At 41.8% G+C, this 18,414-nt stretch overlaps 1 protein-coding gene across 1 annotated transcript in view; it reads left to right on the top strand.

Moving 5' to 3' along the window:
* Positions 1-17,743, top strand: part of LOC125442755 (transmembrane 9 superfamily member 2-like) — a 46,812-nt gene extending 29,069 nt beyond the window's left edge. Inside the window, exons 13-17 of the mRNA XM_048514405.1 lie at positions 1,116-1,275; positions 1,885-2,036; positions 4,551-4,662; positions 5,519-5,690; positions 16,447-17,743. Of these exons, the coding sequence (XP_048370362.1) occupies positions 1,116-1,275; positions 1,885-2,036; positions 4,551-4,662; positions 5,519-5,690; positions 16,447-16,514 (664 nt within the window). The 3' untranslated portion in view covers positions 16,515-17,743. The remainder of the gene's footprint in view (positions 1-1,115; positions 1,276-1,884; positions 2,037-4,550; positions 4,663-5,518; positions 5,691-16,446) is intronic.
* Positions 17,744-18,414: the final 671 nt, after the last annotated feature.

Here is an 18,414-nt window from a genome sequence, read left to right as displayed (position 1 = left end):
TTGGACAGAGCTTTAAAATCAAACAAAGTGCTTTCATTCACAGTTATTATAGTTTACAGTGTCCATCTTGCAAGGATGTTGGAGAGCATTTGTGCTCTGAATGGGATTCATAAAATATTTTTGGCTAAGATCTTGGGTGTGTTTTCTTTCAATCCAGTATTGCATAGGATGGAGCTGCTTTTGTCAGCATTGCCCATTTGGCTCTTAAGAGTACTTACGTAATGAGTCCCCCCAGTTTGCTGAGTGTGGCATTGCCGTCCAATGAACAGAAGGTGCGTCAGCTGCACATAGCTGGTTTCAGAAGGGGGCAGTGTTTTCAGTTGCCAGGCGATATTCTGCAGCAGCAGAATTATTGTTTCTTTATAATCAGTGGGGTGTGCTGAGATGATGCTTGAGGGGAATGTGCATCTTCCTGTGGCGGGCCTGTGTGAGTGCACATTGATTCGGAGGCAGCTTTTAAAACACTGGCAATCTAGTCTGTGGATTTCCTGGAAAAACCAACACCCTGAGCCTTTGCTTGTCTTTGCGTCTTATGTTTGTGTCTTCTGTTAGACCCAGCCTGTGGCAACCTTGTGTTCATAGAACTGAAAATGTTGGTATAGTTTGTGATCTAAAACCTTTGACAATGGGGAATTTTAACATTACTCCAGAATCTTGAAGAATAATAAGCAGGTTGCTTATTATTTGAGTTGTACCTTCCGTAGAAGTATAGGGTCAATGTGGTATAATGGCTAGACCCGGGTTCCAAGCCCATTAAATTACAAAGCAGTGAGCCTCGGTCAGCCAGTCTCTCTCAGCCTCACCTACTTTACAAGGCTTTTGTGAAGATAAAATGGTGGAGGAAAAATGGTTTGTGCCACTCTGCCCTCTTTCAAGGAAGGGCAAGATTAAAAATGTGTAGGTAAGTCAAACAAATCAGGTGTGTATCGACAGATGATCAGTATTAAACTGACCTGCAAGGAAAGCTGATGCCGATACCTTCTTCTGGGTCTAAAAGTTCTCGGGCTGCACGTGAGAGCCGATCGGTCACAGCAAAGTAATTACAGAGGTACAAGTTAAAGCCATAGCTGCTCCGGAGTGCTTTCATGTTTTTTTTATTTAAATTTCCCCCTCAGAGTTGTTTTTGCTGATTTCTTCATCATGAATCTTATCCTTTGGGTGAAAGGGTCGTCAGCTGCTATCCCATTTGGCACACTAGTTGCTATCCTGGCCATGTGGTTTGGAATATCCGTCCCATTAACTTTTGTTGGTGCATACTTTGGATTCAAGGAGAAGGTAGGTTAGAAATACAATGATATATTTGTTTGATTTTTCTTGTCTATGGCCCCTTCCGCACACGCAAAATAATGCATTTTCAAACCACTTTCACAACTGTTTGCAAGTGGATTTTGCTGTTCCGCACAGCTTCAAAGAGCACTGAAAGCAGTTTGAAAGTGCATTATTCTGCATGTGCGGAATGAGCCTAAGTGTAAATCACACTTACTCCTGGATAGCCACCAAGCTTGCTGCAGCCTGTAATGAGAACCATCAGAACCATCTAAGGAATGGGTTGAAGACGTCTGTCAACTTTATACCTCCTGCCTGCCGGACCTTTGGCAATGCTGTAAAGAAGAGCCACTCAGGCTCTTTTATTGTACTTTGCTGGGGGCAGTGGGAGGTTATGTCAATGTAAGCTACCTTGGGTGCCAGTACTGGTATAAGAGTGGGATGTAACAATGCATAATCAATACATGCAAATGTACTAACAATGCAGAAATAATATTCCCAAACATGAAAATAATCTATTTTTGCGTACTGGAGGTTATTGCTTTCGTGGTACCTCATCTTACTGCTTTATTGGTTTGTGGGTATTTGTCCTGTTGATTTGTCAGTGTCTCTCCGTAGCCAATTGAACATCCCGTGCGTACAAACCAGATTCCTCGACAAATCCCAGAGCAGTCCTTTTTCACGAAACCTCTTCCGGGTATCATCATGGGTGGCATCTTGCCCTTTGGATGTATCTTTATCCAGCTCTTTTTCATTCTGAACAGCATTTGGTGAGTAAGAAACCTTTATGTTCTGAAATTAATTCCCAGCGAATGTCCCAGGACACACTTGATCAGTGGTGGCTGCCTGTTGTATCTCTGCATGATTCAAGTGCTGTGGGCTTGAGTCTGTTACATATTTGTGCTGGGGTTGGATAACTCCTTTTTTTACCTACCTATCTGCATTTTTGTACCAAAAGCTGAACACATGAAGCTGCTTCATACAGAGTCAAATAATTTGTCCATCTAGCTCAGTATTGTCTACTGGCAGCAGGTCTCCAGGGCTTCAGGTGGAGAAAAGTCTTTCCCTGCATGTGCTATTGGAGATGCCTGTGATTACACCTGGGATATTTTGCATGCAAATTACATGCTGTGCTGTTAAATCAGAGATCCTCCCCTTTACTATCTTATCAGACCACTGATCAGTCTAACCCAGGATAGTTTGCTCTGATTGGCAGTGGTTTTACAGAGTCTCTGGCTGACAGTGTTCTTTTACAACATCTGCTACTTGCTATCTAGGGAAATGCCAGGGATTGAACCTGTGACTTCTTGCATGCACGGGTCTGCACTACCACAAAGCCATCATCTGTCCCACTCACAAATAAATGTGACAGAAATGAAAAGACAGTCTCTTTTGGGAGCAAGATCTCATGCAGTCAACCTATGTAGACTCATAACAAAATTTCATGTTACATGTCTGTGAGAGTCTCTGCTCTGTCTTGGTCCCCTTATAGTCAAGAGGAACTGTTAGAACTGTAATGCCTGTAGAATAACAAGAAATGGGCTGCTGCTCTTTCAGTAGGTGGCTGCTACTTTTTTGCTACTGAAAGCATACCTTTTGGAGTGTGTGAGTGAAGTTTGCCTCCAGTTTAATTCAGGAGGGAAGGTTGCTCTCAGCTATTAGGATTTTGGAAAAACTCTCCCTTTCAGATAGTAGGCCAAGGATATAGCATCAAGACAACAGCATGCACTATAGAGCTACAGTTTGTATAACACTTTGCTAAGTGCTTGCTGTGCTTCATACATATTCACTTAATCATCCCTCCAACAAAGCTGTCCAGAATTCTTCTCTGCCACATTGCAGATGTGTGATGGTGCTAAGGTTGCCAGGTCTGTGCTTTAGGAGCTTTGGGCGGTGGAAGAAAGATGTCACGTTGCAATAGGATTTGGAGGAAACTGTGGGGTAAAACCAAATTGTTGCTGCTGAATTCTAGAGCAGCATATCGTCACTTCCGGGTTCAGCCTGGAAATGACATCGCAGTGAAGGCAAATGTTGTGTGATTCTGTTTTGTGTGTATCTGTTTTCCTCACCACCATCTTACTGAGTGAGGTGAGGTCAGGGGGTTGCTGCCATAGTGGGAGAGTGGACAACCCTAGGTTTTGGAGAGGCTGAGAGGTGATAGCTTGCGTAGCAAATGAAGAAGTCATCCTCCCTTGAATATGTCTGTTTCCCTTCTAAACTGGTCTGAACAAATGGCCATCACTGTATTTCATGACACTACATTCTACAAGTTAATGTTTAAAATTTTTATTTACTTTATTTATAGTCTGCCTTTCTTACGTGGACTCAAGGCATGTTGTATGAAGAAGTACTTTCCTTTTTTCAATGCTGGATCTTACACCAACCCAACTTCATTGGCTGCCCCTGAGCTGTAATATTGTTAAAAGAGAAAAAGTTTTGTCTCTGTCTACACTATTCATACTCTTAAGGGTTTTCCCCCTAAACTGAAAAGCCCCAAAGCGGTTCATGAACAAGGTGAACTTGCAACAGAGGGCCTCCTGATTCATGGTCCATTTCCGTAACTACTGTGCTAGACTAGTTCTAAAAAAAAAAAAGAATGATCTGATCACAGCTGGTGTGTGTTGCAGCTGAGCTGGAGAATTAATCAAAAGTCTGTTGCAAAGGTAGGCATGATGTGCACATAGGTTGAAGGACAGCATAGGATAAACCACATTAGCAAAAATGAGAATCAATGGTTGTGGATTTGCAGAATCACACCTTAATTGTTATGGCACTAAATATATCTTGAATGATGACATTTAGTCAGATAGTGAACCAAAACTTGCTGCTTTCATATCCCTCCTCAAAACTCATCTTTCCATTCAACTGAAGTATGTGTAACCAGACTAAGCACATGTTCCTCCCACTGTTTTTGCCTCCATCTCACTCCCTTTGTTTTGTTTAGTTTTTGTGTTGAATTTTCGGGTCAGGGACCTATTTTCTCAAACTCCATAAAGTGCCATACAAATAAATTGATAGTAATTCATGTTATCCCATCACTCATAGCCCCCTTCCGCACATGCAAAATAATGCGTTTTCAAACCACTTTCACAACTGTTTACAAGTGGATTTTGCCATTCTGCACAGCTTCAAAGAGCATTGAAAGCAGTTTGAAAGTGCATTATTCTGCATGTGCGGAATGAGCCATAATCTTCGTTTAAGTCTTCATAGTGATGATTCTGGATACTTGGGTGGGATGGGAGAGACTGAAATGCATATCAACGAAGCGTGTCCTCTCTTTCTAGGTCCCATCAAATGTACTACATGTTTGGCTTCTTGTTCTTGGTGTTCATCATTCTCCTGATCACCTGCTCAGAGGCCACGGTCTTGCTGTGCTATTTTCATCTATGTGCGGAGGTAAGCAGATGTCTCCTTTCATTGCCAAGGCCAGTGTGGTGCTGGATGGATCAGCCAGCTGGTGGCTTTAAAAGAGCTGAACCACATCTTCAAGTTACCAGTCCTCCAGCACTGAGCCATATTGGGAAGATTTGTGGTGCCATTTCTTCCAGCTGTTCAGAAGTTCACTCCTCTGATAGAAAACGGGCGATGCTATGCTTGAAAAGGCAGTCCTTTCTATGTAATAAGCAGCTCGGTGGTGGCCAGCTGTTGGGCAGGGGGGATGGGAGCACTTCTGCATGTTGGCAGAAGACCAAGATGCTAAAGGGTGAAGAGAAGCTGAGATTTTTCTATTTGCCATTGCCAGTGAAACAGACTGCTGCTGTTTCAGAGCCAAATCAACCTTTCTTTGTACAATCAAGATACAATTGTGTCTGCATACCAGCTGGAACATTAAAAAAAGCAAAGGGTGGGCTCTTGGTTTTATTTGCCATCTTTGTTTCTGAGTTTCCAACATGAATGCCATTATGAAAATGGCTTAGTGTTGATGGTTGTCTAGGTCTCTCAACTAACTGCATTGTTGAGATACAGAATATGCGTGCGGGTTTTGGTATCCTGAGGATTTCTGCTATTCCTTAATGAAAGAAAGTGGTGTTCATGACATTGTGTCACTAGAGGTTACTAGTTATGCTGTATCTTGAACCCGCAACCAGTCCACTCTTTTCTTTCCTTAATGACTAGCAGAAATTCTTAGGATACGGAATTCTGCACATGTAGACACATTGCTAATCCTCACCCAGGATGAGCAGAACATACATCAGGTAACTGAGTAAAGGATAATTTTGCCTCTTAAAGAGTCTCTCGGTTTTCTTTGCAGGATTATCACTGGTGGTGGAGGTCATTCTTAACCAGCAGCTTCACAGCCGTTTATCTCTTCATCTATGCAGTTCATTATTTCTTCTCAAAACTTCAGATCACAGGAGCTGCCAGCACTATTTTATATTTTGGATATACCATGATCATGGTTCTGATTTTCTTCCTTTTCACCGGTGAGTCCCAAGCAGTTGAGCAAATCAGGTTGGAAGCCTTCGTTTTACATGAAGACGTGAAGAGGGACTGTTTGCTAATTCAAACCTCAGGTCCATGTCATTCTGCAATTTGACTGGCATTCCTAGGCAAGTCTGTTTCCCAGCCCTCTTACCCTGAGGTCTTTTGACTAGAGATGGCAGAGGATAAACCTGGGTCTTTCTGCATATTTGCCACTAACTATGGTTCTTCCTTTTCCAATTTCTTTTACCAGTGCACTCTGATCTGGAAGAACCGGGTTTGATTCCCCGCTCTGCCGCTTGAGTTGTGAAGGCTTATCTGGGGAATTCAGATTAGTCTGTGCACTCCCACACATGCCAGCTGGGTGACTTTGGGTTAGTCACAGCTTCTCGGAGCTCTCTCAGCCCCACCCACCTCACAGGGTGTTTGTTGTGAGGGGGGGGAAGGGCAAGGAGATTGTAAGCCCCCTTGAGTCTCCTATAGGAGAGAAAGGGGAAATATAAATCCAAACTCCTCCTCCTCCTCCTCCTCCTCCTCCTCCTCCTCCTCCTCCTCCTCCTCTTCTTCTTCTTCTTCTTCTTCTTCTTCTTCTTCTTCTTCTTCTTCTTCTTCTTCTTCTTCTTCTTCTTCTTCTTCTTCTTCTTCTTCTTCAGTTTTCCCTCAGTATGGTGGTATCTGAGGTTACAATTTGTGACCCGTTTAAAACACAAGAGTTTGCTCAGTGTTTTCAGCGGAATCTTTGCATGTTTGCATGCTATGTGCAATAGCCAAGTGATGAACATGTTTATGTGGACCGGCCCTATGAAGTGGTGTGTGCGCGCACACGCGCGCGCACACATACATACACATTTTTATAGTTCTCTTTGGGTTGCAGAAATACTTTTTCTTTGTCTTTAAACGAAAGGAAACAAAAAGCAAGCAGGATTTAATCCTGCATTTTTAAAGAAAGCAAGTATGGGAATTGGCATGTTTCCAGTAAACCCTTCATTTTTAAGTCCCAACTTTACAGACAATCTCCAGCTGTCCATTGTAATTTGCCACAAATAAATTCCCATGTTTTTTAAAAAAAGTTTTAATTTTGAACTAAAGGAGTATGCTAATGCCTGACTGGGTTTTAGCTAAGGTTAACTGCCATTCTACTGATTTCAGTTTGACTTGCATGATGGAAATTGCTAGAATTAGAGATATCCTTTTCATATGGAAAATGATAATTGAAATTGTCGTTAACAGCTGCTGAAAGGGATTAAAAACTTCAAATATGTCTGCCCTGGTCTCTTTGATATAGAAGGCATTGAGGCCTAAATGTGTTTTGGTAAAGTTTATGCCTGTGTGTTCTCACATCAGGGCTTGGCTCTGACGTACGTTCTGATGCAATAGCAAATGAAAGTCAAGTAAGGGAATCCGAAAATTCTAAACACAAGTCGGGGAGCCTCTCCCCCAAACAAAAACTTGCCAAAAAACTCAAGGAAGTGAAGTAAATACTATTTATGGTGATCAATACTAAATATATATACACATACAAGCTAATATAAAAAAACCACGGTACTTATCATGTAATCAATGCTTATCACGCTCAGTCCATTCATAAGTGCAAAAACTTTTTCTGAATGATGTGCGCAAACGGGAGTAGCTGAATGGAAGCCGATGCGAAGAGTCGCTGGTAGATGGAACTAAATCCTGACGAAAGGAAAGAAGTAGGCAAGCTGCTTCGCAGTAAATTTTCTTAGATGATCACAGCCATGGCTAAGCTGGAGTGTATTAGTTCCGGCGGTACAAACTGCACCGGCCACAGCAGTATCAATTCGCTTAATAAGCACTAGATATCTTGTTATCTGTGCAAATTAAGCAGCTTGTGCCGTGTTGTTGAACACATTCACAAGAAGTTGCGGCTTGCTATCTAGTGCTTATTAAGCGAATTGATACTGCTTCGTTGAATACACATACTTGAAGTCGCGGCCCGGATCACGCAGAAGATTTCTAGTTGAGGAGTTTGCTGTGGCCGGTGCAATTTGTACCACCGGATCTAATACACTCCAGCTTAGCCATGGCTGTGATCATCTAAGAAAATTTACTGCGAAGAAGCTTGCCTACTCCTTTCCTTTCGTGAGGATTTAGTTCCATCTACCAGCGACTCTTCGCATCGGCTTCCATTCAGCTACTCCCGTTTGCGCACGTCATTCAGAAAAAGTTTTCGCACTTATGAATGGACTGAGCGTGATAAGCATTGATTACATGATAAGTACCGTGGTTTTTTTATATTAGCTTGTATGTGTATATATATTTAGTATTGATCACCATAAATAGTATTTACTTCACTTCCTTGAGTTTTTTGGCAAGTTTTTGTTTGGGGGAGAGGCTCCCCGACTTGTGTTTAGTACGTTCTGATGCTCCATACCACGATCTGAAAACATGCTGTAGGATCGCATGTTTGTTTTTCCTCGCTAACTCAGTGATCCCAATTTTGTAGTTCCCATGCATGCCCCATACATTGGGAGACTGACTGTAGGGGTAAGGCTGGCCACAGGTAAGATTAGGAAGCATCTCTTCTTGCATGCAAGTACAGTAGTTTTCCTGGCTGAGAGCAGAGCTGCACATTGTGTGTAGGTCTGTGATTCTTCTTGGGGACTTTTGTTTTAGTTACCCAAAATGCAGCTGCTGAAGCGGTCAGTGGAGGAGGGAGGCTGGTGCTGAAGAGAAGACTTTCTTAACCCCTTTCTCTTCATCAATTTTCTTGCCAAAAGCATCCCACCAAGTTCTTTGTGGTGGGCAAAAGCAGGGTTTTTTTGGGGGGAGGGGTGTCATTGTTAGCAAGAAAACAGGGTGAAGGAAATAGAAATCAACAAAGTTCTTCTCCACCAGCACCAAAGTGCCTAATAAGAACCTCAGATAGCATGTGCTTTTCCTCTGATCTCTTTCCTCTGTGGGATGACAGTGTTTGGGTGGAGGGTGTCCACGTGGCTGCCCCCCACTGCTTCCTTCAGTTGCTGATTGGGGATTTCAGGGGCACCCCAGTAGCCCAAGGGAGCAATTCAGGGATTGGGCAGGATTGTCTACAGTCATAATTACCTTTTTTTTTTGCCTGGGCCTAGCAATTTACAGTGTGAATTTCAACGTAATGATATGGTAAGTGAATGAGTATATTTCAACAGGGATGGGTTTGTTATTACCTCTTGCCTTATTGCTCCTGGACAGAAGAGAAAATGCTGCATTTTAGTCTAAGCGCAGGGCAATCCTCCTCCCTCTATTTGGGATCATCATTTTCACTTGTGAATTAATGCCATTTTCAGCACTGAGACTTGATCTTCTGGATAAAATGTGTTTAGAATGCCAGACTCTGAAACAGCCACCCCTGTGTGTTGATCACTAGGCTGCAGAATGCTTACTGTTTTGCTTTCTTGCAACAGTTCCATGCTTAGAATTATAATTTCTCCATTAAATGGATGTGTGAAGAACTCTGTAGATACTTTCAAGTATCTTGGCTTTGATTGTTGTAGTGGTCCAAGGTTGTAGCTGTATTGTTTTTCAACACTAAATGTAGAAATGCAGCTGGTTAAATGTCAGCATTTTCCACGCTGACATGGAGTAGCATACCTAGATCCAAAATGGTTGCTGATCCTGTGTGTTCTGAACCACATAACGTTCAGAGGATGCAGGAAACAAAAGATCAAAGGGAAGGTGGTGAAATGTTAGTCCAGGCATCATAAAATGGTCTGATTACTGATGAGTTAGCCATGTTTCAGCTCTTGGAAAAAGAAAGCAACTTCAAGCATCCAAGCAACATCTTGCCTGCCAGTTTTATGGCAAGTAAAATATTATTCAGAAGTGATAAGGAAAACCCCCACAACAGATCAGACAATATCTACATTTGTAAAATGACAGTACAGAAAGCAACAGCCACACAGTTTTAACATGTAAGGGAGAAGGAAGCCTGTTGGCGATGTAGTTCATTCATCCCTAAGCCTTTTAAAATATATATTATGTGCTAGTCCCATTGCTTTATGGGAGTTCCCAGTAGTTTCCCATCCAGTTACTTATTGGGTCCAAACTGGCTTACAGCCCCATTCACGAGGCCAGGCGGCCAGCTGCCCCACCCCACAACTCCCAAAGTGGCTACCCAGGGGCATGGGGAGGCTTCAAAAGCATAAAAGCCTCCCTGCCACTGAGACGTAACAGACTTAAGTCTGAATTCTTGAGTGCCAGCATAACGTAGTGAATGGCCAGGAGGGAACTGACTAATGTCAGGTCCTCCCCTGGCTTGCCCCTGGTATGCCAGCAGCTGGGACGCTGGAGTTGCATTTGGCACCACATACCAGCGTCACGGAAGGCTGTGGTAGGTGCCCCAGGGGAAGGCAAATTTGCTGGCAGGACCGCGCACCGCTTCCACAAGCAGATTCCTCCCACCCCTTTTGAATGGGCTGCCTGTTTCAGCAGTGCTGTTCATAGGCTATTCTTTTGGCTGTACCCCTTGACAGTCATTTTGTCCATGAGTTCCATAGGTATTTGCTTGTTATACATTTGCCTAGCTGGAGTCTGGCTTCTGTGTATTTTCTGTATTATTCCCTTTACATTCTGCAGATATGATGCCAATAGAGCTTTGAGAACTTGGGACTAAAGTAGTGGTTAGTAAAATATTGCAGTTATTGATGTAAGAAATGGCATTTGGGGTTATAAATTATTTCAGACATTTGTACTTCAATGATACATATTCTGCAGTAAAGGGGAATAGGAATTGGACAGGTTTGCCACAGAGTTAATTGGTCTGGTTTTCTAAAAAGTGAAGATTTCCTTGGAATCAGCCAATTCTCTTTGTTAAACACACTCCCTAAGGATTCATATTTACATTGCCGGATGAACCATTGTTTCATGCACTACGATTCATTCTTAAATAATGCACCATGAAAAAACAAGATCTTCAGCCAGTCACAGAAGGGTGCTGTGTGCTCAATTGAGCTAAAATTCTGCATTTTTATTTTTTTGTTCTTTCTCCTGACATTTTTTAATATCTCCCTTATCCGTCCATCTACTGATTCATCAATTTCAGTATCCTGACTGATAACATTCCAGCTTTATGTGTAGTATTAGAAGCTATCTTGCATTTATGATGTGACCTGGAGGTAGTTTCTCCTACACAGGCTGTGGTGGTGATCAAAGGAATTGTACCCTTGATAAAAAGAGAAAAATTTTCTGACTTTGCATCTGCCAAATTGTGCAGAGCAGCCTTTTCAGAGATTCTGTAACTTTCAAGAGAAGAACCTTGATGTACAGTTTAACATCTGGATGAAATTTGAGCAGTTAATAGCAAAAATTAACAAAAGTGGCAAAGAATAAGGCCATGCTGTTTCCATCATAACACATTAACATACGCAGGTTGAAAGATGTATAACAAGTTAAATTTAAGATCTGAGATTTCACACATATAAAAGGTTAACTTGCTGGAAAGGTCCACAAAATGTGTATAAAATCTTCCTGTTTTGAAGCATATCTCCAGCAGATATTAGAATTGGTTAGATAAATGTACACTAATCTGCATTATTATATTAGCTAGAGAGCATGGTTGAGTTAGAAATAGACGTTATCGGCATACAATTTTTTAAAAATAGTTTTCATCACCAAAACAGACCATTGTAATTTACGAACCAGTTCTGACAAAAACAACTAGAGGCTCAATAGTCAGTGCAATTGCTTGATATTTGTATGAGATATAATCATTAACCATGACTCTTGACTACAGTCTGTCGTCCAACACACCATGTCTTATTGTTGTCTGACCAAATTGAAACAATTCAATTCATGCTGTTTTTGTGTTTCCTTTGATACTCTGTAATTATGATATTTTTATTAAGTAAACAATTGGGCTTGATTGGTAGTCCAGTTACAAAGCATTCCATCCAGCACTCAGATACCTTAAAATTTGATATCCTACTGAGATTAGGTGTATTTGACAGATTCAGAACACAACAAAAAAAGTTCTGTATTAGACAGAGGGCCCATCAAGGCCAGCATTCCTTTTCTCACTGCCACTAACCAGGTTATTTCAGAGACCCCACGAGCAGCATGAAGGCAATAGCCCTGGCCCCTGCCCTGTCGTAGAGCATGGAGATTCCGTTTAGCTATTATAGCTAATAGCTATTGATCTATTCTAGTCCAATTTTCAAACCGTCTCTGCCCCTTGTGAGTTAATTCTGTTGGCCAGTTACACATTTTGTGAAGAAGTACTTTTGTCTATTTTCCTGAATCTACTGCCCATCAACTTGATTGGGTGACCAAGTTCTAGTGTAATGGATATAGAGGCAGGTATATCTGTATGTGTTGCTGCCTGTATTTATAAAGAGGGATGTGCAAAAGATTGCATTCCCAAAACAACACACTTTGCTAAGGTTTCAGAGAAGCAGTCACAAGCTGGTTTTCACTGCTGTTTTAAATTATTTCTTTGCTTGAACTAATTGATGACAGGTTTCAGTGTCAGTAAGCACCACTAAGCTGCCACAACTTAAATAGGCTTATTAAGTTTCCTTCCAATTACTACCATATCATTAGATCGCCAACTCCTGGCTTGTTTGAAGGAGATCTTGGTTTGCCCTGATGGAATCTTCTTCTTGATCATGCTGGACCTCTTTAAAGCTATGCTAGTTTTGAGTCCAAAGTGTACATTAAAGAGCGTGTGTGTTTATATTATTTTATCAGGAGCATCTGTGAACTTGTGTCTTGTTTAAAGTCCTCTTCTTGTTTGAAGTAGAGCTCCTGCTGAATTTCATCACCACACCATTTCAGTTTGAAAATCTGTTTTTGTTTTTTGCTTCTCTCTCTGGTGTGAATCAAATCTGTTGTTTACTTTTACATTTCAGTTTCCTCATGAAAGATTCCCCCTATTCACTTTGTATTTTTTTTTAATCAATTGTGTTAAAATGCCTTAAAAGGAACAAACAAGGTGGGAACACCAGGAGTGAAAACAAGTGAAACAGTTTACATGGCATGCTTCCATTTATGGTGTAAATGTTCCCAAATCTATTGCTGCTTTTGTGAGAACCATCCTATTGGGGACTCCAGTAATGAGAGGCAGCAGGAGACTGGCTACCAGAACTGAAGCCTATGCCCACTTCATGAGAAATGGCAGGAGGGGGAGCTGCAGAGAGTGCTGATCCCCCCCCCTATTTCTGCTGAGAAATGAGGCACTGTTGTTACTCACCTATAAAGACTGCTTGTGGGGTTGGTTGGAGAGGAGAGAGAGTATCACCCAAAGGGTCTTGGTGATTATTACTGTATCTTGCATGGGATTTTAGAGGTTATGAGTCTTGTGGAAGGGGGGCGTTGACAGTTAAGGCTTGTCCGGAGACCCTTATGGGAGAGCCAGCGTGGCATTCAAAGAGCCAATGTGGCCAGCAATTAAGAGCAGGTGAACTCTGATCTGGGGAACCGGGTTTGATTCTCCACTCCTCCGCATGAGCAGTGGAGTCTTATCTGGGGAATCAGATTTGTTTCCCTACTCCTACATTCCAGCTGGTCTAGTCACAGTGATGTGGGCTAGTCAGTTCTTCAGCACTCTCTCAGCCACACCTTTCTCACAAGATATCTGTTGTGGGAAGAAGAGAAAGGAGTTTGTAAGCCCCTTTGAGTCTCCTTATAGGAGAGAAAGGAGGGGGGCATAAATCCAAACTCTTCTTCTAGGCTTAACTGGTGCTTGCCCAAAGGTTTGCTTGTTGCCTGAAGGAGCTCAGTGGAAGTGAGTGTAGAAGAGCCAGCCTCCCTTCATGATGCTCCTATGAGTCTCTTCCGCTAGCCTGTTTTTTCCTTCCTTTTAGTTGATTCTCTTCCTTGTTTTAACCAGTTAAAGCGGAAGAAGCAACCAGTGCTAACAAATGCTCTATAACATTTGAAACTAAAGTGAATCTGACCTGAAACCAAAGACCTGAGTACTTCCATCATAGTTGTGATATAATAATTTTGCAGGAGGTGTGGACTGCAGCAGATCTTGAACTTGACTGCTATGTTTCTTACAATATCAGCTTTCAACAATTCAGGAAGTTAACACTGCTTTCAAAAATGTTGGACTTGCTATTCTGCGCATTAATTTTATAGTAGCCTCTCTTTCTGAAATGGTCAGTTCATGTGTTTTGCTGCCTGCCTTACTGTTTACTCTTCAGAATGTGCCGAACACAGTGGATGTTATAAGCCTCCAGGTTGAGTAGGATGAGTTCAGTTTTGACTTAGACTCCCCAAAATATGACTTTAGCATCTAGCCATAGAAGTCTTTTTTAAAGCCCCAGACTTTAAAAAATGGGCAAAGATAAGGAGGCTACTAAGAAAATGAGAAATGAGGATTCCAAATGCAAGAGTTGGGGGGTGGGGGGGTGGGGGGTGGAATTAAGGTCGCAGGAGTGCCACACGCAGTAGGGAGGAGTGAGAATTGACCGTAAACTGGAAAGACTTTGAGATGTCAAGCCCATAAAGGAATTAAATTCCTTTTGTGGCTGGCGTATGATCTCCTATCAAGCGCGGTAAATCTGCCGTCCCCCCACTGTTTGAGAGGATGATAGCTGCAAACCCAGAGGAAGAGGGTAATCTGCAGAAGATAATAGCAGGCTGTGGGAAAAAGCCTTAACTAGAAAGAGAAGTGGCAATATTGGAGACTGGAGGAATAAGCCAGGTGTATAGTGTGAAGGGGAGGGAGAAGTGGGGGAAGCTTCTTCATTCTGTTTCTTCTGCAAAGATGTCTTTTCATCACTTGCACTGTTAAATGACCAAAGGGTTTTAAAGAAGGGAGCATAGTTCTAACGAGGCTGGTCTTCACTCCATTACTTAGCTCTTTAGAAGGTATGTAGAAATAGCAGCTAGATGATAAATTATTGGAGATAGGAACCTAGAAGTACAAGCAGTTGGGGGGGGGGGAGCAAAAAATAATGGAGTGCAATTCACAAAACTTCCAGCTCTAGTCCAAAGATCCACAAGACCAGTGATATTGGCAGAACACACTTTTTCCTGCCTCCCTGCTCAGTCCTCCATTGTTGCAAGAGAAGATTGGTATCAGTGAGTCAAGTGGCTTACAAACAGCCTGAAAGACCATTACTGGTCTTCTTTTTGAGGAATCCTAATAAGTATTTTTTCCATGCTTTCTAATAGTGTCTCTAGACCCATTTCTTTTCCCTCTCTAGCCACTTGAATGGTCCTTGTTTTGCAACAGAGATTGTAACATGCTGTCTGAGTCTAAAGTATACTTTAGAAAGAGGATTCCTCTGCCCTATGAGTTGGAAGAGACAGGGGTAACCTGATTCTGAGTCCATGAGCAGCCTGATTCTGAGGCTATGCAATAAAGTCTATGATCATGTACTGATGATTGGAATTTTGATCTTTACATCCCTCAGAGTATGGTTAGCTTGGGTATGAGATTGCAGCCAACTTGCTGGAGCTAAGCAGGAGAGGCTCTGGTTAAGTGCCTGTGTTACCCAAAATGGTGGGAGTCTGTTCCTTGGAGAGTGTGGGAATTCACGAGAGCAGACTGTTTGGCTTAGCAAAAGGTTGGGCAACCTGAAGATCTTTGTTGCCTATGTATACCAAGGTCAGCTTTTGAAGAAATCTACAGGAGAGCAAAATGGTGTAATAAATTGTATTAAAGTATAATAGGGGTACACAAGCACACAATAATCAAAGCAGCAAAACACACATGTAGTCCTAAGCTATAAGTAGTACTGAGAGGATAGGTTTGGAATATATGAAGGGAATTTGGGGAGTAAAGGTTATAGTCACCTGATCCTGGAGCAGAAAATTCCAATGAACAGTGCTGAGCGATCCATGCTTAACTGTGGTAGAAGAAAGATCAATACATTAGGGACAATATCAAGAGAGAGGTGTCCAGAATACTAAACACTGGGAGAGGGGGCTTCTTGTAGGGAAAAAGGGACCCTTAAAGTCGCACATTCTTTAATGTAGCTCAAAAGTTACTCTGAATGGTGAATTACAAGGATGTTTTAACCCCTAAATTATTTGAGATCTGTTGAACCCAATCTGGTGTAGAATCAGATACAAATCGCCACTCAGCTGTGAAGCTCATTGTTGTGAGAGGAGGTGGGAGGTAACAGGCATACTTTCTTGAGCTTCTTGGAGGAAGGGCAGGATAAAAATACAATTGCCTGTGTGAACTTAACGATGTATTCTTAGCTTGGTTTACTAGATTTTAATTTATTTTTAAAATAAGGTTGTGTGTATGGGTGGCTGCACGATAAACTTGAGTTCTGAATGTTCTCAAACAAGCTTGGGCTAACTTCAATCGGGCTGCCTCTTTTGCTAGAAATCCTGGGGGACTTTGGTGTGTGTTAAATTTTACAAAGACAAGCCTTAAAGAAGATTTCTCAACAATTAAAAGTATGATTGCTTTGGGCCTTGTTTGAACAACATATTGAACAACTGCTCTCTGCTAAGTGAGACTAGGGTGGGGAGAGGGAATAATCTTGGTCTTAGTCTGCAAAGCACTTATGTTACTTCCTTATGGATCAGTTATGCCTTAACTACTAATGGATCTTGTCTGTGCATTCTAGTGTAAGAATACAAGTGCCTTGTAGGCTTGGGTTAGTGTTCTTAGCCCACTCCCTTCCATCCAGCATTATTTCCAGAAAACCCAACAGCTAGCATGTTCTTGGTTCCCCAGAAATTGTTCACTGATCCACCTCTGCCTTTCCATTTATCTCCCCCGCCCCTTGTTCACAACAGTGTGCTGTCTTTTAGGAGCTGTTTAACTTTTCTTGGATGTTGTCTCCCTCTCCTTAGGGACAATTGGATTCTTCACCTGCTTTTGGTTCGTTAGTAAGATTTACAGCGTTGTGAAAGTGGATTGAAGAGTGTGCCCTTGAACATATCTCTTGCGCTGCTGGATATTTTTTAACCATGTCTTGAGAATAAACTATCACATCTTTAAAATAGTTAGAAATACAGAGTTTGCAGGCTTTAAATGGAGCAGGGCTGAAGAAACGTCAGATAGTTCCGAAGAACTTGAATTGCTTTCTACAAATGGCGCATCCAAAGTCTTTCTTTTTTAATGTGAAGCTGAAAGAGCAACTCCCGTTTGAACAACAGATGACAATGTACTTGACACATTTTTTTTTCCCATCTGAAGTTTATTGTGACTTGGTAACTTCTCTTTTTATACCATTACTTGATTATTCTGTCACAGTATAGGACCGTCCTGTAAAATCTAATGTTAAAATGTGACTTTTTAACATATGAAAAGTACAACTATACATAATACGCTACATCCTCTTTGCAGGTAGCCCATCACCTTAAACAAATGTGCAAGCGTTTAGTGTTGTGCAGGTTCTGAAAAATACCAACCTCTTTTTTAAAATAAAAGTACACATTTCCAGCTTGGTTGGTGTTTGATTATTTCACGGGTTGGCAGCTACCATAAAACAGCAAATGTATTTTGTTTGCTCAACTACCAGAGGGCCATTGGAAATGGTCGAAGAGTTGTGGTCAAGAACTCGATCATTGGTTCCTCCAATTGGATTCCCTTTTCTGAACATTTCTTCTACCTTTTACTAAGCTATATTTCTTTGGCTACTGCACTGATCCTGCTGTGATCCATGATGATGAAGTCCCAAACAGAGAAGAGTTCTGTAAGGGTTTATTCAGACTGGCTAAAGGAACAGGATGGCAGTTCAGGCTTGTTGGAAACTCAGGGCAGTGTGCCTGGGAACAGACAGAAATCAGGAGAAGAGCCCTAAAGAACCAGCACTCTCTGCCCATGTTGGCTGACCAAGTGTCTTCCAGAAGCCCACAATCAGGACATGAAGGCAATAGCCCTAACCTCCTATGGTCCCACAGCGGTTGTTGTTCAAGGGCTGTATGATATGTAATCGTGAAGGTTCTGTTAAACCATCATGACTCATAACCATGGATAGAATGTATTCCTCCCTGAATTTGCCTAGGTCCCTTGGCATGATGGAAAGTTCATTGCAAAGTTCATTGTGGGTTTCAGCTCTGTGGTTTGTGGCAGTGAAAAAGTCAAATACATATGTTGGAAATTTATTCAGGAAATGGTTTATAAATAAAAAAGCATGTATCTTAATGTTGTTGTCGGACTGTGTGCTGGAGTTACATCTACAATACTGAGTACTATTATGTATAGGCAAAACAAGGCTTGGGGCATCATTCCTACAAGGAAAGGCTTTTTGATTTAGAAAGAGGATAGTGAAAAATCTTTTTTGGGGGAGAGCTGTAAAAACTTGGGGTCACCCAGTAAAACTGATTAGCAGTAGGTTCAGGACACAAAAAAGTGAATAGTTGTGGAGTTCATTACCACAAGCTGTGGTGGTGACTTTTTAAAATGACAGAGATTCATGCACTGGCCATTGGCCACAAAAGTTAAATGGAGCTTCCATAAACAGAAGTACATATTCCTGAGTACTAGATTCTGTGACAACCAACTGGAAAGCCAGGGGGAAGCTATCAGCTCGTTATGTCGTGTTTGTGAACTTGCTTTGATATGGCTTCTGGAAACACGGATGCTGGCACACTAGGGTAGTTCTCAAAGAAGCTATCACACAGTACCAAATGTTGGATACAGTCTGTGTTCCAGTTAATTATTTCAGCTTGTAAAATAGAGAATTCTGCAGTAGTGGTGCCAGAGTTTTATGGTTGACATGAGCATCTGTACTACCCAACTTAATTTATTGTCTGTTTGTCACTGGAGGAAAAACACTGAGACGTCTGACTTGCAGCTCTGAACTCGCTGAGATT

This window comes from Sphaerodactylus townsendi, linkage group LG13, assembly GCF_021028975.2.
Source record: "Sphaerodactylus townsendi isolate TG3544 linkage group LG13, MPM_Stown_v2.3, whole genome shotgun sequence".
Classification (NCBI taxonomy): Eukaryota; Metazoa; Chordata; class Lepidosauria; order Squamata; family Sphaerodactylidae; genus Sphaerodactylus; species Sphaerodactylus townsendi.
The sequence above is the reverse complement of the archived record's forward strand: the minus strand, read 5'-3'. Positions and strand labels throughout refer to the sequence as shown.